Below are 27,227 nucleotides of genomic sequence, written 5' to 3'. Positions count from 1 at the left end.
TGAAAAAAAAAAAAAATGTCCCTGTGGTGGAGATAATGGTGCAATGGCCAGCCTCTAAAATAACAACATGGTGCACAACAACAACACTGTCCCATTTGGAGTGCAAGTGCCCCCGCACAATGGCCTAGTGTTTAGGGACCAGGGGCGCAGGCGGGGCTCCCCACCGCCATCCAAGCTGTTAGACAAGCCAGAGAGAGAGGTCATAATCACAGTGCAAGCAGGGCTTCGCTTCCCGGTCCTCATGTAGATCTATCTATCTCTGCGTCTTTCCCATCTGCACGCTTGCACCTTATCTAACATAACATCCAAAATGTTACCTTAGTTGACTGCAGTGCGCGGTATGCACAGAGCAGATGAGATGGTATGATTTGTACAGTGATGACATGTGGAGGGGGGCAGGTCGGGAGATGCAGGTTTAATGGAAAACTTACCAAGTTAAGCACTTTAATCTTTGTCTTTCCCTTCAATTTTGCCGTCCTGCAAAAGCTGAGAGGGAAAATGTGCTTTAAAATTATCATACCAAATGTGTATGTAATGTATACCTGCTCTGCCTGCCTGCTCCTGTCAGCCTAAGGCAAATGGTCAACCCGAGCAAGCTTTGCTCTACAATGAGAGAAAGGGCAGCTTTGAAAATCAGTTTTATGTGAAATCAGAAAGACAAGGTGACTGCATCCTGTGGATGTGTGAAAAGGTGTTTTGAGTCAGGAAAGCCTCGCTCGGTGATGTCTTTTTATGTGTTTGCGCGCTGTTGCAAGAACGATCCACTTGTTTCAAAGGGTTGTGATTGAATGTTGGAGCTTAAGCTTTCATGTTTGAGCACACGTACTTTTGTCTGTGTGTGGGAGGTCTGAGGAGGAGGAGGAGGATTCAAGGATGAGGATTTTTTTTTCCTGTAAAGGTGTAATTCAGGCTATAAGAGAGAAAACATGTGGAAGAGTAAGTGTATGTAGTATGAAAGGAGACTTACACTTTTTGTTACTTTCTGTCAAATATGTTAACAATGGTGGACGCTTATGTTAAACATGGCCAAAGTTTCAAATGAGTACACCGGATGTACAAGTAATGATTAGAAGCCTAAATCAGGCTTCAGATTGCTCTAAAGTCCCAGGGGAAGTTTTTCTACTCTTGGCTTTGAATTATATCACAGAGAGGGGGTTATCCTCAATACCCAGTTAGAAAAACTTTGGCTAAAAGGTAGTAGGAATGGAGCTAAAATGCCTCATTTTAGACAAAGACTGAACTGAATAGCTGCACCAAAGTCCAATAATGTTTTTCTTGCCCGGGAAAAAATTCGATCATGATATGCTAATTTCATGGTGTACACATGTCACCCCATTAGGCAGTGGATTATGCTCACATGGGTCATGCAGAATGAGGTTAATAAAGTTGTGAAGTTGAAGTTTTGTAGTTTTGTATTTTGTCATATCGCGAAATTTATCGTTATCGTGAGAATACTCTGAAATATGATGATATTCTGTTTGGGCCATATCAACCATCCCTAAAGTTAATCATCAAAAGTTACTTTAGTACAATCTAGGAATACAAATATGGAGCATAAATTTAGCATATTAGGTTTTTCTAAATGTAATTCTAACCTTTATACCTCAAGAAGCAAATGATTTCTGCTGTCTGCTTGCGTGCTATTAAAGCCGATGCCTCTTATTCAGATTTCCTCCCTAAAGGCAGAAAGAGAAGATGCTACCTTGTGGAGCTGTAGCATGACGCACGTTGTCCACATTCCTTTCCTGTGACTCGAACTTAGTCCACTTGATTTGCATTTGACCCCATTACTATTAGCTAAGTCCTCCCCCAAAACCCCTTCAGGTCAGGGGCTTGACCTCTCAGGGTTGTGGAACTGAAGTGACTGGGCACTTTCTGAATTTCTCTTCAATTGGCCTGCTGCACAACCAACCTGCTCCCTCTGTGATGAAGTGGGGTTCAAAGGTCAGGGTTCACCAGTGGAAGAAGGGTATCTTGGGTCATCAGCAGTAGCCCCAGGCCCAGAGTAGCCTAGGGCTCGGCGCCACAGTGCTCACCGATTGGGGTGCCGTGGTCACCGGGTTAATATGAAAGCGGCCTGCAGGTCATTTGGCCCAGTTGTAATGCTAATACATGAGCTTGTCTTTGCTGTGTTGCCAAGGTGGGGAATTGATCCGGGATTTTGGTGACTCCACTTAGTTACAGTTTTTAATCCGATTTTTTTTCTTTCTTTTTTTTCTTTTTCCTGATAATTACAGCCTGACAGTCGTGGCGGTCCTCTAGCCATTCCTTTTTGGTTTCTTTTTGGTTTGTGCTGGAGAGCTTTTATATTTTTGTGGGTATGTGAGGCAAAAAAATGACACTTAATAACACATAAAATGTAATAGAAATATAATAACCTGTAATTACACGCTTAGAGTGAATTTGTTTTTTGTTTATTGTTATCTTTTAATTTTCCTCATGACACACATCTTTTGGGAGTGCAGTCTAGCACATCCACAAGATTGGTGGTCTCCTGATGTCAAACTGTAGTTCAAAATTAGTTGTTTTGTTTTGTTCTTATTCTTTGAAAATCTTCCGCTTTGCATTTTTTCAACCTTCTTCATCAATCAGCGATTTATGCCCTCCTTTATATGTAAACAATGTGTATGTGCTTGCTCTGCAAAGCAGAGAACTGGTGCATATTACTGACCTTGTGTATGTGGTGACACCTGAAGTTACCTGATAGACAATGTTTGGTGCTGCTCGAAGAAAATGTCAACATTCACTTTCCAATTTAAGAAGAGAAGATAAAATGTAACCAGTCACTGTGCATGTATGCACAAGCACAATAGAAACGGCAGCAGCATTAATCATTTCCAGCAGTAACAATGGTAGTAGACTTAATGCACCTTTCCCTAAGTAGAAATTCAGTAAAAATGTGCCTGATCAGCAGATCTGTGAAAGCACATAAATCCTGATTTTGCTTATGTTGCTGCTGTTCTTTAAAAGGTCCTCTGTATGTTTAGATTCTGGATAAGGTAAGCACACAGAGAATGGCTCAGATGACTAATGCTTTTAAATTTCATTATAGGTTAAAAGAACATTCTATTCCCTATAAATATGAGGAATGCATCCAAGAGATATTTGCGCAGCTTTAAGCTTGTAATTTTTCTCTTTGTGAGTCAAATTCAGAGCGTCGGGATGCCAAGACCCTGAAACTTGATACATCATGTATGTCGGATCCACATTTTATTTTTTATTCTTGAAGGTCCACTCTCACTTTTCTAATATGATACTAGCTCCGTAGCATAGAGACAAATATTTATTTCTCCATCTTATTGTCTTTCCAGATGCATCCTTTGGGACTATGTAATAATAATGATGAAGAGGACCTATACGAGTATGGCTGGGTTGGCGTGGTGAAGCTGGAGCAGCCGGAGCTGGACCCCAGTTGTCTCACGGTGCTTGGAAAGGTAAAGAACTGCTTTTTTATGTTTTCAAGTTTCCGTTGCGCCACCGTATTAGTTCCTGAATTTGCCTTTTGTTTCCCGTTAATGTACATCCAATGATTATCGTTTCAGAAAGTTAATATATTACAGCACCTTGCTCTTTACTGTGCTACTGCAGGTTTGTTGAACCATGCCATAAAATGAAAATCAGCATTTAACAATGCAGTTGAGTCACTTTGACACCGTAATTCACTGTAAATTGGAAGCTAGCAATACTCTGTGATATTCAGAGCCCAAAAACTACCCTGACTTTTGCCATCTTGGGGCACAAATATCTAATAATTTGATTACTATTTGCCTAAAATTACAATAGATAGTCACCTGTCAACCCGCAAATAAAGGAAAGTTATTTTCCTTGCATTTGATGAAAATCCCTTTAATGTTATAGCTTTGATATAGTGCAGTCACTGAGACAATTCATGGAAGGATGGTTTAGTTTTATTTTGCTTCTTACTTCCCATTGTGGTCAGAACAAGGGTGTAGTGATCCCTCCCCAGTCCCCATCCTCCCGCCCTCCCTTCCTCCAGTGCCCAGACCCCTCCAGAGTCTCCGAGTGGTATTTTATCATGCTTTAATTAAGTGTTCCTCTTAATGGAATGTACCAACATTCCCCAGAGGATGAAGTAAGGGGGGGTTGTCCATAGTCTCATTTAGCCTGTACATTCCTGGTGACAGAAAGAGAGCAGCCATTCATAATTTCAGAAGCCTGCGTGCCATATAAACATCCTAATGGTGCACTTTGTTTGATGATGGTTTCTAGCTGACATACACTGAGACCTGAAAACTAATGTTATGCTCAGAACTCATTAACTGGATTCATTAGCTAAACAGTCTTTATCGTGGCGACATGCCCACACTCGAGTTTCAGCAGCACAAGTGGAAGAAATGGCACGTGAATAATACATTTATACAGATGGTAAAACAGACATGTCTTCAGTCTATCAGATTTTTAATGGTAGGTAGTAGGCTGTAGTACTAGAAGTACAAGCAAAAACCTGACAAGGTCACCAGCATCAGTCATTTCCCCTCCTGGTTTTTGATTCAGTTTTCTACAAATGCAAACTGAATGTGTGTTAGTCTTTTCTGTAAGCTTACGAATCATGTCCGTATCATTAGATCAGCAATTTAATACGAGCAGGTGCATTTTAAGAAGGAAGAGAGTGATTCGGAACAAGGTTGATCGTTTTTGTTCAGTCGTTCCCGTCAGCTTATTCCTTTATACCATGTTTAAAACAAAAAATAAAAACACAGGAGAGACGGAATGAATGGAGGATACAGTATGCACCAGTGTCAGATTCAGATGCACAATGTTGTGGTTACGCGGGATGTGTCTTAGCCAACTGAGCCACGGGGACACCCCAAGTTAGAGAAAGCCACACCTTCCGCTCAGTAGACCAGGTCAGAGCTGAGCGCTAATGAGCTGGCCATTTTTATACATTCTAGATCTGATCTTTTGCTAAGGGACACTGTAGCGGTGATGGCAAGAACTTTGGCCTGTGACCTTTTGGCCTCTAGCCAGCCTCCCCAACTTCTAGGTCACTCTTGTTTCCTCTGTGTGTACTCAGCCAGGACTATAATTAGAGGAGGGAAAGCCCATTGTTGCATCTTGACAAACCCTCGCCTGGGGCCTGAACACAGCTGGGTGCTTTGCGTTGGCACAAACGCTTTTGCCAGGCCAGACAGTCCAGTGTTTACCCCCCTACCAGTCTGCTCCCTTTGCCCGACCAGCCAGCCAGACCGCCGGGCCGCTATGCGCCCAGCCCCATTCCGGATACGATGCCCACTCCTGCACGCTCACCCCGCCTGGCCTGGCCTCGTGCTCGGCAGCCCCCACCCTCCTCCTGCCCTACCAGACTGGCCCCTGACTGAACCCAAGTGTGCTTTACTGCCACTTTGCCACCAACAGTGTCAGGGTCTTGTCTGGTCAATTTAGATTCCATTCAATTACAGAAACCTAGCGAAAAACACAAAACAGAGTTGCAAGACGGAAAAAAAATAGTGTTTACTCTAATCCACATCTAAATGTAAAGTGTCTGGGAACACTGGGCCCCCAGCTGTGCTTCGGAGCTGATCAACACTTACTGATGGGCATTCCCTCCTCTGTTTAGGGTTGGCTGAATTTGAGGAAGGGGCTTGCCTCGTTGGGTCCTTATGATTATTCTGACAGTTTTAAAAGCAACATTTGATCAAGAAAACATTTCTGTTGAGACCTGATGAATCCAACAGAATTTATTTTAACTAATAATCATTTCAGAGTTGATAAGCAGACTGATGTTCTAGTGCTATGCTAAATGTTTAGCACTGTATAGTCTCTTTCTTGGTTTTGATTGTCTTCAGTTGGAGCTACACAGGACATTGCTCCTCTGTGCTTTTGTGATTTTGTACTCGGTTGTTCAGCTAAGTGGCACAGGGATGTCGGGTTGAGCTCATTATTGTAGAGAACTACTCGAACAAATAAAATAATCGCACTAGAGGAAGACACAGGAAAAGGGGTCGGTCATTCCAGCCTCTGAAGTCCATGTGCAAACTTCACTAAAGTGCTGGCGTGTCATATATATGTACACAGTTTTTTCCTGCACTTCCTGTCTGGTTCCTGTGAGAGCTCCAGGACTATAAAACCTCTGACCTCAGTGTGCCACAGCACTAGAGCCCCTCCCCATAACAGCAGGAGAACCGAGAGCAAATCAGCTCTCACTGTAGTGTTTGATGTGTTCTTATCAGATTTGGCTAAAAAGTCCATTTGTCTCGTTTATAGTGTCCTCTGTCCGAAGGCCTGCCCTGTTGCTTTCACAGCGCCGTCTCTGTAAATCCAGCTTATCAACCCTTAGCTTTCTCTGGGGTGTTTGTAAATGTTGTAAATCATGCTTACAGCTCTGCACACATGTATCCTCTTTCATGTTGAACTATTTATTGCAGTCAGTTACATATTCTTGGTTGTCATTTCCTCCTCGCTGCTCGACTTTCTCAGAATTGACCTCACTCCCGTCTTCGCTACGCTGTCTGTTCACACGCATTCACTGCGATTTTTGGCAGCTCCTCTGGAACATGAAATCATGCCACTGGCCTTTATTGGGGGCGCAGACCCGTCGGTGTCTTTGTTGCAGTGCCAGTAAGAGATCTCTTCTTCCAGTGCTGCAGTGCGAGTCCAGTGGGCACTGGACTCGCACTCGGGGTGTTAGCATGCCGGCTTTCCTCGTTTCATCCCGCCCGAGTGTTCATGACATAAGTCCCCATCCCTGGAAGCAAGGAGAGGGAGGGCAGAAGAGTGTATGGGCAGAAAATGAAGGTAAAGAGTTCGGAGACTTGGTGTCTCAAAGAGATGACCTGGGTGAATGTGTCTGTTTGGTAAGTGGGTGGTTGGGGTTTGCATTTAGTATGGTATATATATATTTTTTCATATATGCACATAAGTAGCAAAATGGAACCTGTCCTCCCACACGGCCCTGCTGCTTGTGAAAAGCAAGACTTTTGGCTGGCATAGCATGTAAATCTCCCTGGTATGTGCCTGCTGTTGTGTGTGGCCTGGTGCTGGCCTTAACCAGCTTGTCTCTGAACCATGATCAGTTCCACCTTAAACGCCAGCCAAAAACAACAGTTCATCGCAGCGGAGCGCGACTGGCCCTGAGATCGGCCGCTACAAAGCACTTAAAAATAACTAGAGCAACAAGAAAAGTTTCGAGACCTTTACTGACATATCCTCCCCGAAATAAAGCCAGCTACTTTAAAGTTTCTGCCAGAGGCATACCACCATAAAAAGTGTATCCTGTGTGGGCAGCTCTGTCTTTGACACACACACAAGCTTCATCTTAAAACAGCAGTTTCTCTGGAACAATGTGAGCGGGCAGAGGAGTGTGTCCTTTTCTACTGTGGTCCTGAAGTTGGCACTGTGGGACAGCAGGCCAGAGCAAACAGCTGCTGAGTCTTAGTGCTAAGTGGCTCTTGGACTCTAACTGTGTCTGGCATCTCAGCCAGAGCTGCAGAGAGGGTGTAGTGTGTGTGTGTGAGAGAGACGGCAAGGAATGATCGGGATATGGAAAGTGCACGAGGGCTTCAAGAATGATGTGCATCTGAAGAAAAGGGGAGAGATGGGCATTAAAAAGAAAGACATGGCTACAGACAGATGAGTGCGATATTGCCGGCGACTGGCTCATAGCCTGTGGCCACGTTGGCCATCCTAGACGCTATAGTTTTACACACTTTACTGTTAGAGGTCATCCCGAGGCCACGGCAATGCCAGTAGGGTGTCATGCCACAGGCCGTGTTGTAAAGAAGCTTACATGCTGGATTGAACTGGCTCTATGTGGTTTTGTTTTCAGACTTTTTCATACGAATACTGTCTGATCAGTGGGTGTATTTGTGAATGTGTGCATGCTGTGGCTCATCCGCTGTTTATCAGTATGGACATGGAGACCTAATGGGCTGGCAGATCAGCTTGTGTTTTGATGAAGATGGCTGAATGACTCACTTTCTCTAATGATTCTCTTCTCACGCCATTTTTTTTGCCTTCTTCATTTCACTCCTTCTGTCATAGAAAAGAACTTCGTGAACAGAAGGAAGGAAAATTGCTGCAGTTCTACGCTCCGCGTTCTCCCGAGTGTTTTGTTAAATTGCAATTGATCTGCAACTTGCACAGAGACTGTTCGATAATGACGAAGCTTGTCTTTTTGTTCAAAGTTTTTAAAAGAACTCTTTTCTCAGAAGATCTATAAAGATGCATGATGTCGATGAGACAATTTTCCCCTGAGATTGTGCTAAAAATTACGGGGCTTATTTCCGTTCAGTTGAATACCGCAAACCGAAAGCCAATCTTTTTGTTTAAATCAAAGCCGTTAACTCTGACGACCCAGGTATGGAAAAGAATTGAGGGCTAATATTCACAAACTTCTTAAACTTGTTGAGTTTTCACCTAACTTTAGGAATTTGCTTTTTTTTGTCACTGAAACATGTTTTTGTCGAATTCGGCGGCTTGTAATTTGAAACAGTTCCCACACATTTGAATGCAAATACAATTCTATCTGAGTCTTCAAATGATTAGAATAATAGCCAGGTGATCACTCAGGATTTGGTGTTCTGTGCAGCCTTTTTAGCTCTTAGAAACAAATCAAGAAGTCATCGAAAGAAAGGTTCTAGATCTGAAACGAAATACTTGATGAACTTCTTGTTACCCTGATGGGGTGAAATGCACACACTAACTCTTTAGCTTTCTCTCCACCTGGTCCTCGCCCTAAGCACTCTGCACAAACACTTTCAAACGCGGCAGCGCGGAGGGAGGGATGGAAAGAGAAACTGAAAAAGAGAGGAGGAGCAGCAGGGAGAGAAGAAAGGGGGAGGAAAAAAGAAATCTTGTGAAGCATGGAGCACTCAGGGGCCTGCCTCTTGGGTGCTTCTTTCATGTTTGTGTGCGCCTCAACTTGCTGATATTATCTTGGCCGCTCTTCCGGGTGGGGTGTCAGGAGAGGTTTCCACTGTGACCAGGCAGGAGCCTCTCTCTCTCTTTCTCCCTGTTATCTGTTTTTAGCCTCTTTTCAGACTCTTTTCTATCAACCTGACATCCTCTGAACATGGTGGATTTATATCTGAATGAGCGCCTGAGTCACTTTTCTGGAAAAGTCATGACCGCAGTCTTACACGGCCTGAGCAAACTTTTTTAGCATATGCATATGAACATTCAGAATCTGTCATCATGGGATTTTTGGTACTGAAAGCCGTTTGATTTCCAGTTGTAGTTTACCTGTAGTCATATATTTGGTTGTGTCATCAAGCCATCTTCCTTAAAAATAACCTAGCTTTTAATTAGCTTTTAAAAGTGATCTGCATTAGTAAACATTGACCTTTAGATGAAACAGGAAGTCCTTAGTCTCATATCTGTCCCAAAACACGAACCGTTGCCAATTCAGGGTAATTGGCTTCATACCTGGAAGTGCAAGAAGAACAATTCCCTTCGCAGCCTTTGTACGAGTTGCAGAGGCAGCACAGACTGGAAGAACCTGCTCTTAGTAATAACGGTGCAAAGAATGAAGTTTTGAAAGCGTTCAAAACTGCGGTGACCCTACAGAAGAGTGAAATGTGTCCATTGCACACGTGCCAAAAACATGCACGTAAAATTTTGCTCCCTCGTGTTGGAAAGTTGATTAAAGCTGTAAAATAAAAATGACATGTTAGAAATGTGATCGACAGCAAGCAGGCACTTTAGTGGACCGATGAAGCAAGCTGAGCTTTAAGTCTCTTCTCTAAAAAGGGCCTATGTCATGTGACATTCTGTAGACTGTATACTTTCCAAGCCTTTTTCTTTCTGTTTGCATTCAAGCTACTAATAATGGTGCAATTTCCAGTGGACAGTAAATAGTAATGCAGCATCACCTTTTTATTGCAGTCTTTTATTTTCTTGCAGTCTTGTTCCAACCTCCTTATTTCCTACCTACAGTTCCTCACTGTGTGTGAATGCCTTGGAGCAAGGTGAAGTGAACTCGGAGAGTTTTTTTTCTAATGTATTTCACTCCAGTGATTGAATTTTACATATAGACTCAGTGGAGCCTTGACTTCACTATCAATTCTGTTCTGTATGTTTTGCTCCTTTTTCTGAGGCTAACATTAAGAGCTGCTGTTTACAAGGCTAATCTTTTACCAGTGTTGCACCACTCAAAGTTTCTCCTATATTGAGGAAGTACTTCCAATTTAGCTTATAACTTATAATAAAAGACCCTATAAATAAAGCTCCTAAAATCACCCTGGCTCCCATTTCATGCAGGCCACAGGAAAAAACAGGGGGTACTGTCTTCAACCTTCACTGGAGCTATAAAAAAAGCTTCTGCAAGCTTCTTCTCTCTTGGGGTGTGCTGGAATACTCACCCATCTTCCTACTTCAGTTTACCCCCATCACCCCTTCCCAAGCAAGTCTCTCCCCTAAATCACTGCTTCGCCGTGTTTCACGGCACTTGGAGGGACCCGGGGTCCCACTGCGCTCGTTTCCATGGTCACTGGGAAGCTCCTTGTGTCATGTGGCTCAAAGTGAGCCGTCCCTGGACCGAATTACCCAGCTTTCAATGGGAGGCCAAATGACCATTATTAGACTTCACAGCTAAGGCCTCTATTTAAAGAGAGAAGAAAGGAGCCCTGGGGACTTAAGATGAGAGAGAGATGGAGGGAGAGAAAAAGAAAAGATGAGGCAGGGGGGCAGAGAAATAAGGGGGGAGGAAGAGAGGAGGGGAGAAGAAAGTGCATTTAGCTCTGCTATGGATGTTTCTTTTTATTTTCTCCACCTTTACACTGATTTTTGATCTTTATCACAATTGTTACTTAAAAGTCTAACAACAGCCTGAGCGTAAGCTCTCTTGTCTGTCAAACAGCAAGCAAAAAGACAGTGCAGCGCAGGATCAAAAGATGAGCCATGGAAAAACTAAATCTTAGAAAAGATAGGACCAGACATCCACCCACGTCAAGCAAAGCCCTGTCTTTTCTCCCTTCATCTCTGTCTAAGCCTGTTGCTGTGCTTGTGTGCGTGAGAATCCTCGTGTCCCGCGCCTCGCTGTGTATGTCAGGGCCGCGTTGTCTGTACGGCTCGAGCCCACGGCCTGGCACAAAAGCTGGAAACTGAAGCCCCGAGGTCCCACACAGCTAATCTGATGCCTCTCCCTGCTATACATGACTCCTCAACTGAAGGGTTAGCGGGGGTGAAAATGGCATCCTGTTCTTGTGGTTCAAACTTTCTTTCATGCTCTGCCAGGGAGGCATGGTTAGGTCCAGCACAAGGAGATGGAGAAGAAGTGATGTGTGCCTAAGCGAGAGTGTGTCTGTGTGTGTGTGTGGGTTGATGTATGAGAGTGTCATCGGAGCTGGTCGTGCCCTCAGACAGTGAGGTAATGGAAGAAGAGAAAGAGAAACATGTAGATAGGGAGGGGATATTGAATGGGAATGCACCTAGCAGATTCTGGGTAGCACATTAGTATTGTTTACTGGAGGCCAGTATAACAATAAAGATGTAACATCTGGATAAGTGATTACATGCTGCAGGAAGAACTTGAAGTAGAAAGTCGGTGAAAAATTTATCGGATAAATATCAGGAATACAAATTTATCTGTAAAAAAGAAAATTTACAAAATAGAGGTACCTCAAAAACAAGGTGTGTTTGATCCAGAAATGGATTTGTTGACCAAATGTTTTGATAACAAAAGATATTGTAACCAAGAGATGACTTGCTGAGAAATGACAGTGTGAGGTGTTTTATTGCAGTAATAGCTGAATAAACGCACCTTTTATATGGAGGCATTAAGGTCATGCAATATAAAGGTTGGTCAAATCCTATTTGCAGCAAAAAAAAGGAAAAGGTGGGTCCTGTGTTCTAGTTTCAAGTCCAGTGTCTTCATATAAATATTTTTTAGAAGCCCACAAAAAGTAAAATCTAGTCATGAGAGGCAGAAAAGACTGGAAGAAGAAATAAAAATGCTTTTTTTTTTTGTATTCTTTCCTGTGCCATCAAACATCTCACGAGTCCTTAGATTTTTGTCTTGAGGTTTGTAAGCTGTGTCCCAGATTACTTAAAAGGAAACTTTTACATATCAAAATGTGTCTTGGAGTGAAACTGCATATGTAAAAATTGTTGTATCAAGACTTGTCCTTATCATAATTATCTCTTCTCTACTCCAATTGGAGGATGCATGCAGTTGATGCCTTTGCAGTGCTGCAGCTAATCGGACAAGTCTGTGTGCTCACAACACATTGGTCACATTGTATCCAAATAGACAATTTTAAGAAGAATTGTATTCTTCTTTATTCTACATGGAATAAGCAACCACAATCATCCTCCTCTGCTGACCCACTGTTAGGCTTTATAGTGGGAGAAGAAAGGTACAGTAAAAATAAGGGGAATAGGGCCAAGTCCTGACCCGCTCTGCTGTTTGCCCAGGGAAAGAAGAGAGCAGGCAATGGCAACACCCCAAACCAGCAGGAGGATAGCATATTACAAGAAAGAGAAGCAACAGCGGCGGTGTCTCTTTCAAGCATGCAGGGGCATGGTCTCCTAAAGCAGTGTCGAGTCAGAGATTAGAGAAAAACCGTATAACTGGAGACGAATTACAGGAAGGGGAGAAGTAGCAGTTTAGTGAAACGCCTCAACTTGACTGAAATAGTTGCATTTTAAACGTTGTGCAGGTTCACAATATAGCAGTGCGGACACTGGGGACGGCAAATATCGTGCTGTTGCTGTTTTGTTTTGTAGAAGGAAAAAAACAACAACAAAATTTCGGCACAACAAATTGATTCAATCACAGTAAACTAGGCATTGCCTGCAGTCCAGACAAATAAAACTAATTCAGAGGTGCCGTAAATGTCCATTCTTTCTAATGCCAGCAGGGGGCGACTCCTCTGCTTTGCTGACTTTAAAGCTGTCTATTGAAAAACAGCCATACTTCTTTACTTCATGTACAACCCTGTTAAACACTTGACCGGTAAGTTTATGATTTCAGTCACTATTTTTAAATCTTTTTCAGTCCATCATGATATTTATTTTGTAAATTAGGGTTGCATTTTGCATAAAATAGACAATAAAGGCTGACATGCTTCAAGGCATTTATGGTGGCTGCCTTGCGACTGACGAGATGCCACCATGTGAGCCTCAGTCTCGTTGTCATCTGTGGTTTGTAAAAAACACTGGTGTAACTGTAGCTACATCCATGTTTTATAGACACCTGCGTCAGCTGCGTATGGCAGGTACACCTGTATGTGTTGTGGTTAGAAGCTAGCCCGGGAGGTAGAACTAGATGTTTTTCTCTTTGTTTTCAGCTGAAAAAGGCTGTTGACTGAGCGAGAGCTTTGGGCGTCTTTTTCAGCTGCGTCTCACGTGCGGTTGATGTTACAGCTGTTGCAATCAATAAAGCTGTCTACACACACTGTCTGACAGTTTATTCATTCATATTGTACTCTGATTAGCCACAACATTAAAACCACTGACAGGTGAAGTGAATAACCTTGAATTTACATTGATGTTAGTTGACATGTACCACCCATTGGAACAATGCTGCAGACCAAGCACACCCCGCCCAGAGCAACGGCACACCTCAATGGCGGCGGCATCCCCCAGCAAGACAATAGAAAAAATGATTTATAAACAGAATCAGTTAATGACATTTTTTTTTTTAAAAAGGCTAAAAAGTCTTTTTCAAAGCGATCATCTAAACCCGCCTGACCTTGTGTTTTAATATTTAACTTTGTTAGTTTGAGGTCAGTATCCTTGGCAGTCAGAGAGAAACACTAGTATTGATCTGTTATGTGCCAAGAGCCTTGCAGGAAGGAAAGCACAAATGTAGTGTGTCATCCCAGGCCTGCTGTCTTCTTTAGGCTCTCGTCAGTTCTTCTGCCTTTGAGTGTTCATTAAAAGTCTAATATGAGAATTTAAAAAAATTCTTTAAACCCTTTCAAGAAGCTATAATCTAACTTGTATCATAAAATCACTTTTGCATTCAGTAAAGTTCTGTGAGGCTGATTAAAATGATGATATTCAGGGGGGTGAAAAGGCTTTTTGAATGACGGAAGGCCAAATTAACAATCAGTAATACTAGTAAAATCCCACCGATGAATAACAAGTGGGATTATCGTCCGTCTTTTCTGGTCATGACTTCTCCCACTTTGGTGCCAGAGGCTTCTTTTTAGACACTAGGTGGAGAAGAAGCTTTTGAGAAGTAGTGTTCTTGTTCCTAGCCGGATGCTTGTTTATTTTCCTGTGAATCACAAAGGGCAAGAAACCAAAACCGGTAAGAAAACAACATGGGAGGGACGGAGAGGAAAAGTGGAGGAAATTTAATTAGCGGTTGTCCATTCCTCCGGTCTCAATGTTTGGTCTCAGCAGGGCAGAGCAGTGGGCAGCGGGAGGAGAGAAGACTAAAAAGCATCTTGATTAGCGGCAGTCTCAGTCAGTGCATTTGCATCTGTGTTCGTGTTTGTGCAAGTGTGTGTGTGTGTGTGTGTGTGTGTGCGTGCCTGACACCACAGGACATCAAACCACGGGGAGAGATGGGAAACGGTGCCTGCGGTGCAAAACAGGCAAAGACGAGCTTGTGTATTTTTATATACAGAGAGAGATAAAAATGCGACGTATTCCTCGAAAAGTTCGACTTCAGTGATTGCGCTTCATCCATCATTTGTTGTTTATTGTGCCTTCGGAACGCACATAAGAAAATCGAACCGTTGCTCAAATTTCCCGCCAAAATAAATGTAATTAAAAAGAAAAGCAAGGATAAAACAAGGGCCATATTCAACTCAATGCTTCATGAAAGTCTCTCATTTTGTAAAAACCACAGTGTATCCTAAGAAATCTTTCTTTTTGCCCACATGATGACAAGATAATGATATTTCATTGTCTTTTTTACATCATTCTGATCGAGGCTTTCTGTGAAAACAGGTTTTTTTTGTTTTGTTTTGGTGAATTCAATCTGCTATCCGTGTTCAAAACAATTGCGCTAAAAACGGCAGTGTTATAAAATTCAAGCACACATTCTCATCTGGTGTTTACGGGGTTTCCTGGAAATTATAGCCACGAGAGAGGGGTTAAAGAGAATATGGCGCCACTGATAGGTGAACATAATGAAGTTGACTGTTGCATTGAATAAAACTGTTTTATTCATTTAAAAATAGTAACATTTGAAGCCAACGTTTAAACGTTACGGCCTTCACGGCCGAGATTCCAAGAAATCTGTGGGGATCCAAAAATGTGTTGTTAACAGACACATGCCACAGTTGGCTTGTCGGTGGTGTCACTCGATGACTCATGACAGCGTCTCCTTCACAAAAATCAAAACCGCCATTTTTGAAACCAGGCGACGAGGGAAATGGCTACACTAAAAACAACAATGTGGTCCGAGTCTGACAAGCAGGAGGTATACTATCGCCGCGATGTCCTCCATTGTTGTGGCGTTCATGCCACACGTACTTTATAGCATTGCTATACAGACCCCGTTAGGTGGTACTCGATTTTAATGGAAAACAAGCAAAACTGAGGCGAGCCGTGCAGGTACTAGTGGAAAAGGGCTAATAGTGACTCAAATTAATTGGAGAAAACGACATCAAAACCAAAAAACATGGGTTAGTTGTAATTTTCTTTGTTATTTTTTTTCTTCTAGGAAGTGAAGTTTATAATTCCTTCCTATCAAGTGACATGGAGCTTAAAGATTTGCATAGCAAACATGATACTTAGTATATGGGTTTTGATTACATGCTGCTTTTTACAGAGTGCAGAGCTGCTGGGAATAGTAGGTAAAGGTGCATTCCATTTGAAGTGGGAAGTTTGAAATTTCAACTTCCAGGTTGGAATTTTCAGCTGGAATGCCCCCTCATGTTGGATTTCCCACTTGGAAAGTCCACCAACTCTGACTTTGCAATCCAAGATGGCAGCAGCGCTCGTATTGATATTACTGAAGGACAAAAATGCAAACTTCTTACATGCTTCTCTCTTTTAAATGTTTCTGAATAAAATCGTGTCTGCTGGTGGGGAAAATGTGAGTTCAGCCAGGCAGAATCGAATCAACAAATAAAGAACAGAAAATTGATCAGATGTTTAATGGCTGGTACTTTGTGTTTTTAAGGTCACATTTTGAACAGAGACTAAAGCAAACACCCACAACTGTTTGCCAGCATTGATAACTGATAGCTTTTTTATGGCATTACTTTTCATTTTGGATTCTGTCAGAGCTTTATGAGTTTAGTTTAGATAAGTCAGGACTTGGTATTGTAGATAAGTGTGCATGAGCGAGACTATGCATGAGTCTTATTATGAGGGACAGGGAGCACTCCCAACTACACCTCCGTCTGTTTCTCCCTTTCCCTCCCTCCCTCTTTCTCTCTGTCTCAACTCTTTAATGGGGTCGGCTCCCTGCCAAGTTCCACTGGCAGGCCTCCTCAGAGGTGCCCCCTCACACACCCATGCACACACACACACATATTTTGATAGCACAGTTCACTTGTATAATGCTGGTTATGCAATGATGGGTGAATGGCCACCCCATATTGTGCGCTGAGGCAGATACAGAAATGGAGAGGGGACACTGGTGTCCCACACATCAGCCATAGAGGGACAAATCCCAAAGGGCCACTACAAAGGCGGGCCAATGGACCGCTGAAAAAAACCCTGTTTTTTTTCTTTACTCCAACAATATCAAGGAAGATAATGAATACGGCTCATTTTGTCAGAAATGACAGCTGATGTGTAGTCTTTGTCCACCATAAACCTCAGAGTTGGGACTCTAGGTGAAACCTTTTTGCCTCCTAAGGAAACCTGGAAATTTCTGCTTTTTCTGCCTTACTTTTTACAATTTTTGAACTCTGGGGCTTTACTTCAGTGGAAAGAAAGTCCTTTGGTTGGACTTTGGGGAACTGATTGCAGTGTCACAGTGACAAAGATAGTCATTTCATGCTGTGTGTGCGTGTGTGCGTGTGTGCGTGCATCCTGGTCAATTATATGTGCAGCACAGAGATGGGGTCAAGGGTCAGTGTACCTGAAGTTTGCCTCCTCTTTGTCTGATAGTGAGCTCATTATATCTGCTCCAGATTTCTACATCTCTCTCAATCTGTCATCCTGGACAAATCTCACAACTATTCATAAATACTAAGTCATAAAAACAAAACTTGTTAAATTGAGTCTAATTCAAGCAACCTTACTGTGAAATAATTCAAATCAGGATCAATATAATGAAATCAAACACACAAATTACATACTTGCACACATCCTGCTTCACAGCAGGTTTATTCAAATGTTTCTTTCTCAGCAGGTTGTAAGTCTGTCGTCAGAGCTGACTTGCTTATTGTTTGAGGGACAAAACTGTTTCTTTCATGTTTGTTACAAAACGATAGAAAAACTCTGATAGCCAAGCCTGTGAGCTATCTTAAACCAACAAATGGCTAATAGTCATGTCATTAATCTGGCAAAGTCAAGCAAATATATACCACCCTGACAGCCAGATATTTTTCTAGAAATTGGCAAAGCTGGGAGAAAAAAGCAGTAAAGACCAAGCTTGTAAACATCAGATAAAAGTGTGGTTCCTATGAACAGTGAACCCTTACCCCAGCAGCTCAAATTAAACCATGATTTATGGCAGACCTGCGCTCCATTGATCGGACGTCATCTGAGCATGTTTTCATTTGTGAATGAGCTTCCCGGGGAGTCTCACCAGGTCAGACCTAATAACATTTACTTATCACTTTCAACGCCGCAGTCGCATTAACAGGTAGGCAGGTACAAGATGTCTCCAGTGCTTCTTTGTGGGTTGCTTATCCCATTAAAAGACATGATTATTGTGAAGGATCACCCAATTTAGAAGTGGGCGTGGGAAACGTGCTGTAACGCTGTAGCACCATGTGGCACACTCGCACAGACCCTGATGAAGTAAAAGTGACATCATGCCAGCAGATCATTAACGATGCCTGTCGTCTTAAACAAATTCTAGGGCTTAAACCATTCTTTTATTCAGCGTCCTTACTCCTCAGCACATGGTGACCAGGTCAGCATCCACTTCCTTTCTTCACCTCTTATCTGCGTGTTGGATATTAATGGCAGTCACTGAGCTCACTGAGTGCTTTAAGTGATTCTTTCCCCTGTGTGTTTACTTTGGGTAAACTGTCAGTTTATATGAAAGCGGTTCAATGGAGAGGAGCTCGAAGAGGCCTGCCGGCCCTCGGCCCCCATCCCCCATCGGTGTGACACAAAAGTGGATTTTTATGTGCTCCGTAAATATTTGAAATGGTGCCTTAGACTGCCCTTAGGACTGTTGTAACACGCTGCAGCTGCGAGAAAGCATTAATATTTTAAAAAAAAATGGAGGGAATGGGCGAGTTCAAAAGTTTGTGAGGATGGAATCAGAAACTGAACAGTGACTCTACACTAGTCAGGTGTTTTTAGCACATCAAGGTTTTCTGAGTGACATTGTGTCCTTGTAAATGGTTTCACAATAGTGCAGTCCTAATATTACAGTCGTCGTGACACAACAGTAAGCAGATCCGGCAGGATTGCTAAACCTGCTGATTAAATGACACACAGGCCAAAACAGTTATGTCGAGTATCTGTAAACAGAAAAACATGTTACGACAGAGCAACAGTTTGTCGGTGAAGTGTTCACATCAAACGGTGGGAGATGAAGAAGGATGAGTAAGGTGAGTAAGTGCTCCAAATCCTGCTGTTTTGAAAATGTCACGATAATACAGCCAGGTTTTGTCTGCTGAAGTTCAGCATCCAAGGGAGAACAAAGGAGAGACGTTTCAGAAATGCTTTTCTTTCTCTCAGCTGCAAAGGCGTCCAATCAGATGAAGCATAGCCATGTTGAAAACTCTGATTTTATTTTAGCTGAATGTAAATAATGTCTTGGCACACATGCCTTCCCTGAAAGGGAGTGAGAAAGGACATGAAAAAAAGAGGGGGTGACCACATATGAGAAAATCCACGGGAGAAAAGTATGCCTTTATCTTTTAATAAACGGTAAAGCCAGGAGGCAACATGAAATTACAGCATAATAGCAGTGGAGAGTCTTCTGAAGACTTAATTGCCTTAATTATAGCAGTGCGGAGAGAGTGAGAGAGAGAGAGAGGGAGCGGGAAAGGAAAGCATGAGGAGAAGGAGGAAGAAGGAAAAAAAAAAGGGAAGCAGAGGAGAAGAAAGAGGTAGCAGTGAGATAGAAGAGCTAGAGCGTGAGACAGATGTTGCAGGTGTATCCAGGTGTAGTTCGATTTGCACGTGAGCCCGTGGTTTTCTGTTAAACACGCGCGTTTATAAATACACACGGACGGCTCTGTGTGTGACAGAGAGTTAATATGACAACCCTCGGTCCGTGTGAATGACGGAGTGAGTTCTACACTGAGAGGAGACTCTTTCCAGACGAGTGAAAATTTCGCTCCCTCAGATCTTACAAGCTGGCAGGTTTACTTAGGGATGCTAAACATAGCTTTCATTTTCCTCTGCGTCTAGACGGAGTCCTCAGTGCTTTCTGCTGCGGTTTTTGTTCACTCGGGGATGATTGTACCCTAATTCTAATGTCTCCGAGCCAGCGGGAAGTTTGTTTAGCCAGCATTATTGTGAAGTACCTGTAAACCCCCCCGCTGCCACCCACCCACCATTTTGGCAGGCAGTTCGGGTTGAGAGTTCAGCTGACTTTTGAGCATGGATGACTGATCAAGGGAGAGAGAGAGGGATCACGTCTCAGCTTTGAGAAAAATATTAACTTTTTGCAGGATTTCACGGTGAGACAGTTTTCGGTTTGCCTTGTTTTTGACCACCTCTGTTTGCCTCTCAGGGTGTTTTTCTTCATATGTTTACTTTTTGATTCATGGATAAAGATCAAATCTTACAAACTACCGTTTGTTGAGTAAAAAAGTACAAAAGATGGGGAATCATGGTAATTGAATATTATCTGAACACTTTATAGTGTTTCAAGTTCTTGATCATTGAATCTCCACTGGTGAAAGAAGCTCTGTTTAAATATACTTCACTGAAAGTAAAAGGTGTCAAAAGTAAAAGTACTTCTGCAGTAAAATGATCTTAGTAGTTTTTATTGTATTTTTTATTATAGATGACATTGTTATTCACTCATTATCACAAACCGGGGTCCTTGGGAGTAACTTAAATAACAGTTTGTTGTATTTTATGTAATTACACTACACTACAGAAATAGTTACATAATTATATCACTACATTTTACATATTACATTATTAAATGTAATATGTAGACAATGTTACCAGTACATGGTGGTAAATATACCACCAAAATTCCTACCTCCTTGTTTCTTGAAGAATTCACCTTTAATGTGTCTTAGTGTTTATAAAACCCAAATATTGTAAACTGTTACTTGTCAGGCAACTTTCTGTCTTATTGCAACATTCATTGCTGAAATAGCAGACAGCTTCGGTCGGTCTTGATCTCGTCTTTAAGTACGAACGAGAAGATCAAAACGCCATCTTGACTTCCTTCCCGATAAGCTTAATGACCAGACCTCTTTGAAATCCCTGTTGAATCTCATTGAAAGCCTACTTTTCTAGTGTGCAATTCATCTTTTTTTGAAAGGTTTACCACAGACGACTTGGTACTGTCTCAGATTTCTTGCACAATGTCTCGTTAAACCCAGTTTAACTCATTGAAATAAACCGTAGTTTACTTTTGAGCAAACTTTTAACCGTATTAATCCGTCTTTAGGTGTCCGAAGGTTGTAGTTTTTTTATGGAAAGGAGATGTGTCGTGTTTTTTAAGCGAGCCAGTTTGCCTGTGGGTGCATTTTTGTTGTCGTCAGGCAAGTCCCTGCACTGCAGCGCGGGCCTGCCCGAGTGGAGATTCTTCAGGAGGGAGATCTCTTTCTTCTCAAAGCGTCTTACCAAGAGCTATTAATTATTAACTGGGAGAGCTAACATCAAAGGAGCAGACTTGTGCTGAATTAAATGGGGGCTGGAGCCTGGCAGCGTGGAGCTGAGAGAAAACTGGGTGAGAGGGAAAAGCCGAGCTGAGATTCCACACCGCTCGCTTTTGAACTTTCCAAGTACAAAAGTTAAAAAAAAAAAGAGAAAGAAAAGAGCAATGCTAGTTTATGTAAAGGAAGCAGAACGAAAGAGAAAGTTGGAAGAGCTTGTATTTATAGCGTGTTGCTGTTGTTTTTCATGGGGGCTTTCCTTCACTGCTGGGAATGATTGATTCAGTTTGTTCAGTTAATTAGTCTTTAATGAGCTATGAAAGCCAGATTCATAAACATCTTGTCTATGGATTAAGCCAAGGGGAAATCTAATTAAGACAGCTTGAAATTCAGAGACATGATATGTTTACATTTTCCTGAAGCTGATGTTCACTCAGAGTCAAATTAATAGTGTCATAAGTATGTGGCCCCCCCTGTATCAGAGGACTTTTGTTCCTTTTTTTCTTCCCCTGTGCAGTAAAAGAAGCCCATGTACTGAAAATCTAACTATACAGTTTCATTATTTGCTGCGAATGTAAATAGTAGCGGTGGACTGTGTAAAGGAATTAAAGGCTGCCAGTTAAGTTGGAAAAAGTTGATTTCAAACTTGCTTTAACTACACCTGCTTGTTCTTGGACAGCTATGTTAATCATTACCACCTTCCTACAGACTCGGGAAACACACAGGAAACTTAGGAGTGTCATGCAAGCATCCTGTAGGAAAGCTAATCTAGAGTAAAGTCACAAAAATGACATTAAATAATGGATTATTTTGAATTTAAAAACCATTTTTACTTTTCTTTACTCCTCATTTTTAACACCAGGACCTTTAGTGGCCCATTTTTACAATTCTCTACCACACTATAGACTCACTCATGACAAGTAATTGATAAATTAGTCACCAATTATTGTCAGTTGAAGCCTTTGTCAAATGATGTGCCATATGGCTACCAATTAGACAAATAAAACTTGAATAGCGCACCGAGGGCTTTACAAGCCTTTGATTTGAGGACCGCTGAGGGCCTTTTTGAGACCCACGGTGGTCTTTCTACTGAACTACATGGCTGCCCTTTTGACAAATGATGTTGAAAGTTGCTCAACATCCCATTGTTGAATGTTGTTACCTCAGAAATCAACATGATGTGTTGGGAAAAGAGCAATTGTGCCTCCCCCGCACATACCACCGCTCCCTGTCCCCACTCCGTGTCCGTCCTCCGTGCCTGCAGAGTGGAGCAGTGACACTCTGCAGCCAGTCAGCAGCGGAGTCACAGCACTGTACATTGTCACTTTGATCTTCACCCCCCTCCCTGTTCCCTCCAGTTATGAAGAGCGCTGGCAAGAGCCCAAGGGCACTTGATAATACCAGGATATGATCCAGCCGCGCTCTTTTAGATCATGTAGTGTAGACATCAAAACGCTGTCTAAATAGGGCACCGTGAATCAGGCGGGGTGAGAACGGGTTGTAGGGGAAGGCAGGAGTTAAGATAAAGCAACTATTTTTTTTTTTTTCCCTGACGAGGGGAAGCCAATTTGGATTCTGCAAGGAGATACTCAGGGTTCTGCAGATCCAAGCATTTCCTTTATCTTTTGCCTTTAGCAGAACTCTTCAAAAGGCCTCTGTGTTATGACTTTCCCCACTCTCAGATGAAAGGAGCTCACATTTTTAGCAGCTGGAAATCCGTGATAACTTTATTCAACTTTTCTAAACCTGCGCAGCAGAGTTGCATCACATGGAGTTGTGCATGCGTTAGTTCCTTATGGAAGTGTTTAAGTCTCTGTCGTATTATTATTAACTTGATATGTCGCGGATATACGTGGAATGACATCATGGCGGCCTGTGGAGAAAGCCGCATCTGCATCCAAGCAAATGTTGTCCCCGGCTTGTTTACGTCTCATCTGTTCGGTTTAATTTTTCCTTTTCATTTTCTCACTTCAGATGATGTGTGTGAAAGTTACACTTGGGCAGAGAACTCCCTCTAGTGGCCTTGAGTAAAATGTGAAATCCAACCTTGGGAGGCGTTGAGTGTCTTTATCGGTATGATTATGCATTCCCCGGCTTTTTTTCGATATATCTAATGATTACTTTGTTCTATGTTGGCAGGCAAAGAGAGCGGTGCAGCGGGGAGCCACAGCCGTCATCTTTGATGTATCTGAGAATCCGGATGCCATCGACCAGGTTTGTACACACAGAGAATTACCCCGGCATTCATGCTCTCAACAGCACTGAAACAGTCTAATCTGTCTCGGTCTCTCCGTGAAAGACGCTCCGCTTTTCATTTCTGAATGAAGCTTAGCAGCTTGCCCTGCCCTTTTGGCTGGCAGTGTGTGTGTGTGTGTGTGTGTGTGTGTGTGTGTGTGTGTGTACAAACAATGATCTTTCTATCTTTAGTTCTGTTCAAAAGCATGCGGATCAGCCTCGCTCATTCAGCCATTCCGGGCCTTTCAACTCTCCCAACTTGCGTTTGGAGGAGTGCACTGCACTCTGTGAGGACTGAAAATGGATATCCAGGTTCAGCTTTCACTAGACCATGACCAAACTCTGTTGAGCTCATAATTGCACAGGTAGCATACATTACCTCACCTCCCGAGAGTGTTCTTTGAGTGCAAGTTTAGGGGAGCGCGCACAGGCTAAAAGTAAGAAAGCATATCTCTTGTCACACAAATCGAGACAGTCTTCCTGACTCCCGTGTCTCTGCTGTTAAGAGGTATAATACTCGAGTTGCTCCTCTGAACGCCTTTGTCGCAAGAATTCTCCTGTGGTATTCATCCCTGCCGCACCAGGCCTGGACTTGCAAGGGTTTTTTTCCCTCTCTCCTCGCCTCTTCTTCTCTGCTGCCGGATCATAAAGCGCGTAGCTGAGAGATAAAAGGGATTGCGCGCAAACCACATGAAAGGGAGCGCTAGGCGGCTGTGTTAAATTCCCCCGAGAGGCTTTTCCAGTCAGAGCAGCCTGATCAGCAGAGACAGGAGTCACAAGGCCGAGGGGCAGGGAGGAGGAGCTTAAAGAGAATTAAGGTCCTGGGGCCAAAATTAGGAGAAGCTTTATAAACTTAATGTACTTGACCTCCTTTTTCCTCTGTTTATACTGTAATGTAGGACCAAGTGCCACTTGGAGTTTTGTTTTGGGAAAAGTTAAGTTTGTGGTTAACTTTGTGCTTGTGTACTGTATTTGTATTTTTAGCTATAGTTTTTATTGGGGCATTACTTGTTAAAGGGGAAACTTGAGTTGCAGTGGAATCGTTTCTCAGAGTAAGAGCAGCTCACCAGAATCAAGCGGGAGATCAAAAGTTTCAGCATCTATACTTTTAAACCAGAACATACAGTAATTCACTGGGGAACATGACGACAGCAGAAGAAATAGCAATGTGAATATATCTTCGGTATTTCCCCTGGGCTTTTCAAATTACAGATTCCAACCAGCAGACGAGCGGGAAGAACAGAGACGGCGAGGAGGAGTAAAGGAGTATGCCAACTGACTCAAAAGCCAGAACATACTATTCACTGACTATTTCCTCCTGCTCCCTCTGGCAAATGTGGCCGCAGTTTCCATGTCTCGGGCCTATAGGTCATTTTTCCCAGCTGGGAAAAGTTTAAAACTTTTCACATTCACAAAGGTCACCGGTTTCTCTTTGCCTCATATCCTCTTTGTCTCACACTGCATATGTTAATTGGTCTAGAACAATCCACCGGAGAGTGGTTTAAAATTGTTGCATTTGAATACAAAGAAGAACAATCAGTCCTGGGCATAATTAAAAAGGCCTCATTTTTGCATATTTGACACAAATGCATTTGAGCTCAAGGTTTAATATCCACAGAGTTTTCGCCACCAAACTTCAGCTCAAGCAACCATCAAGCAACCCTTTCCATTAACTGTTTGCACATATATAAAAACAGCTTGAAATTAAAACTATAATGGAGCTAAAAAACAAAGGTTCAACCTGTCCGTACCTCCATATTGCACTGGTCTGCTTTGATTCCAGACAAACACACACATCTCCCCTGGGGTTTGCGACAGGAAGGGGATCTGGCTTAAAACTTTGCCTGAATCAAAACATGCGGAGCGACCCGCTGTGGCGTCCCCTGGTGACGAGGGATCCGCTATTTCCACTAATTAAGGAGGAAGGGTAGTTCTGACTGTGAAAGCGCAAACTTATTGGTTAACTTGTGATTGACAAATACCACAGATAATCCTCCATTATGAAACAGAATAACCAAGATTTACAAAACAGACTGAAAACTAGTGACTGAGCGCATAAGCTCAACAGTAAAGTGTTTACAGGGTCAGTACAGAAAGATGTTCACTCACACTTCTTTAGGACCAGAGCTCTTATTGGACCCATAGCTGTCGCCACGAACAAGACTGGAAAGCTACGTCCATGATTTATGGATAAAAAGAAAGATGATTTTTTTTGATCATCTAAAAATAACCTAGATATAAGAAAGCCTTAAACAGTAACGTTCAGCTAATGTGAGTTTTTCTCATTGTCTTCTGGTGCACACGGGGTCGGACATTGAAGTTGTCATTGTGTGTGACATAGTGCTTTGGTGCCACCCTCTCAGTTCATATATTAATGGAAAAAAGCTATATTAGTTACTTTACCCCTCCCTTTAACCAGCTTTCTTCTGATTGGCTGCACGTTGCAAGAAGAAGGTGGCTGGGGCATCTGTGCTTATACAGGGTCACAAAAAAACCTGTAAATGTGGAGGTATACATAGACGGACCACATTATTTAAAACCTTGGCCGTGCATAACAGGTCCCTTTTGAACATGACAGCTTTTGTGCCAAAATTTCAAAACCAGTCTAAATTAGTTAGAAAACAAGAGGCCTGTGTCTCACGTGTCTTCTTTCTCTGTTTCCTCTTCAGCTCAACCAGGTTGCTGAGGATCCCTTGAAGCGGCCGGTGGTTTACGTGAAGGGCAACGACGCCGTCAAACTGATGAACATCGTCAACAAGCAGAAAGTGGCCCGTGCTCGGATACAACACAGACCACCGAGGGTAAGTGCTTACTCACAAAAAACCCTCAAACTCCCTCAGTGTAGATGGAGTGCATGTGTGTGGGACAAATCTTAGGCACATGTGAGGAACTTGGGGATGAGGTGAACATGTTTGTGAGGCCCACGCGGCAAAACAGCGCAGAGAAGCTTTGGATGTGAAGACAAACGAAAATTCCAGCTGTGAAATCTGACCCCTTTCCTTTCTTCTCTGCTCTTTGCTGCCCCGAGGCCAAAGACTTTTTCGCAGCACTTTGAGAGATTAATATCAGCCGTTCAAAGAGCTGTTTGTTTGCTTGGAATATTTGATAAGAGACCTGCACACTTTGAGGTCAAATAACTTGACATAATGAAACCTCAAGAGAAAGGATTGGTGATGAGAGAGACTTTTCAGGGACCAAAGAATAAAACAACCTGTGCTTACTCAGTGAGTTTCTGTAGTTTAAGGTAGAGATGCTGATGTTATTATTATTACATTTCCAAATATTTTTTATTACACTAGAATTGTAGTAGCAGTGTAGTAAAAAAAACAACTTATTATTATTGCTACTGACTTGTTGCTCAAGCTCTAGTCTGCAGAATGGTCTCAACTGTGTAGTTGTAGCTCTAACCTGTGCAAATTACTGACACAGTGAGAAGACAGTGATGCACATGTCAAAGTGAACTGGCCAGCATGTATAATCATCCGTGTATCTGTTCTTTAACGCGCCACTGAATTATGCATGAAGGTCACATTTTATATTATTTGCATAACGAGTGGTGAATGAGTCACAGCTTTGCATGTTCTGGTCTGCTGAGCAAGTAACAAAAACTATAGTCAAACATGTCAAAATGCCAGTAAATGGAATTTTCTTTCTTTTAAATGCAAGTCTTTATACGATGAAATAACCCTTTTAATGAGCCACATGTGTTTCTGTTGCTTTCCTTTTTCCACAGCAGCCCACAGAGTATTTTGACATGGGCATCTTTCTGGCCTTCTTCGTGGTGGTGTCGTTGGTTTGCCTCATTTTGCTCATCAAGATCAAATTGAAGCAGAGAAGAAGCCAGGTTAGTGAGGAGCTCAAATAACTTGAGAATCTGTTTCATAATATGCCAGTCTGACTGTGTCACAACCAAACGTGTGCCCGCCTCGTGCTGAAAACACACCCAGATACACAACGCCGTGCCTTGTTTTTCCAGTCAGCACGACTTTAGTGGGAGTTGGAGGCGTTGCGTCAGGCGACAGTAGCTCTGCCGCTGATTGATTCCTCTTCTGTGCCGACAAAAAGCTCTCGGTGGAGGCTTACGTCGGGTGCATGAATCAGGATTAGCATTCAATTAATGCTGATGCGAGGCTGGCTGCAGGAGCCAAGCGT

General features: G+C 42.6%; 1 protein-coding gene across 2 annotated transcripts in view; it reads left to right on the top strand.

Annotated features, from left to right (window-relative positions):
• Nucleotides 1-27,227, top strand: part of znrf3 (zinc and ring finger 3) — a 66,618-nt gene that overhangs the window by 31,869 nt on the left and 7,522 nt on the right. The window contains exons 2-5 of one of the 2 annotated variants that reach the window (XM_039620886.1): nucleotides 3,312-3,434; nucleotides 22,980-23,054; nucleotides 25,745-25,876; nucleotides 26,812-26,919. In XM_039620886.1, the coding sequence (XP_039476820.1) occupies nucleotides 3,312-3,434; nucleotides 22,980-23,054; nucleotides 25,745-25,876; nucleotides 26,812-26,919 (438 nt within the window). Of the gene's footprint in view, nucleotides 1-3,311; nucleotides 3,435-22,979; nucleotides 23,055-25,744; nucleotides 25,877-26,808; nucleotides 26,920-27,227 lie in introns of both variants that reach the window. The other variant, XM_031746862.2, reaches the window with a different exon arrangement.

The sequence above is a fragment of the Oreochromis aureus genome, linkage group 12, assembly GCF_013358895.1.
Source record: "Oreochromis aureus strain Israel breed Guangdong linkage group 12, ZZ_aureus, whole genome shotgun sequence".
Lineage (NCBI taxonomy): Eukaryota > Metazoa > Chordata > Actinopteri > Cichliformes > Cichlidae > Oreochromis > Oreochromis aureus.
The sequence above is the reverse complement of the archived record's forward strand: the minus strand, read 5'-3'. Positions and strand labels throughout refer to the sequence as shown.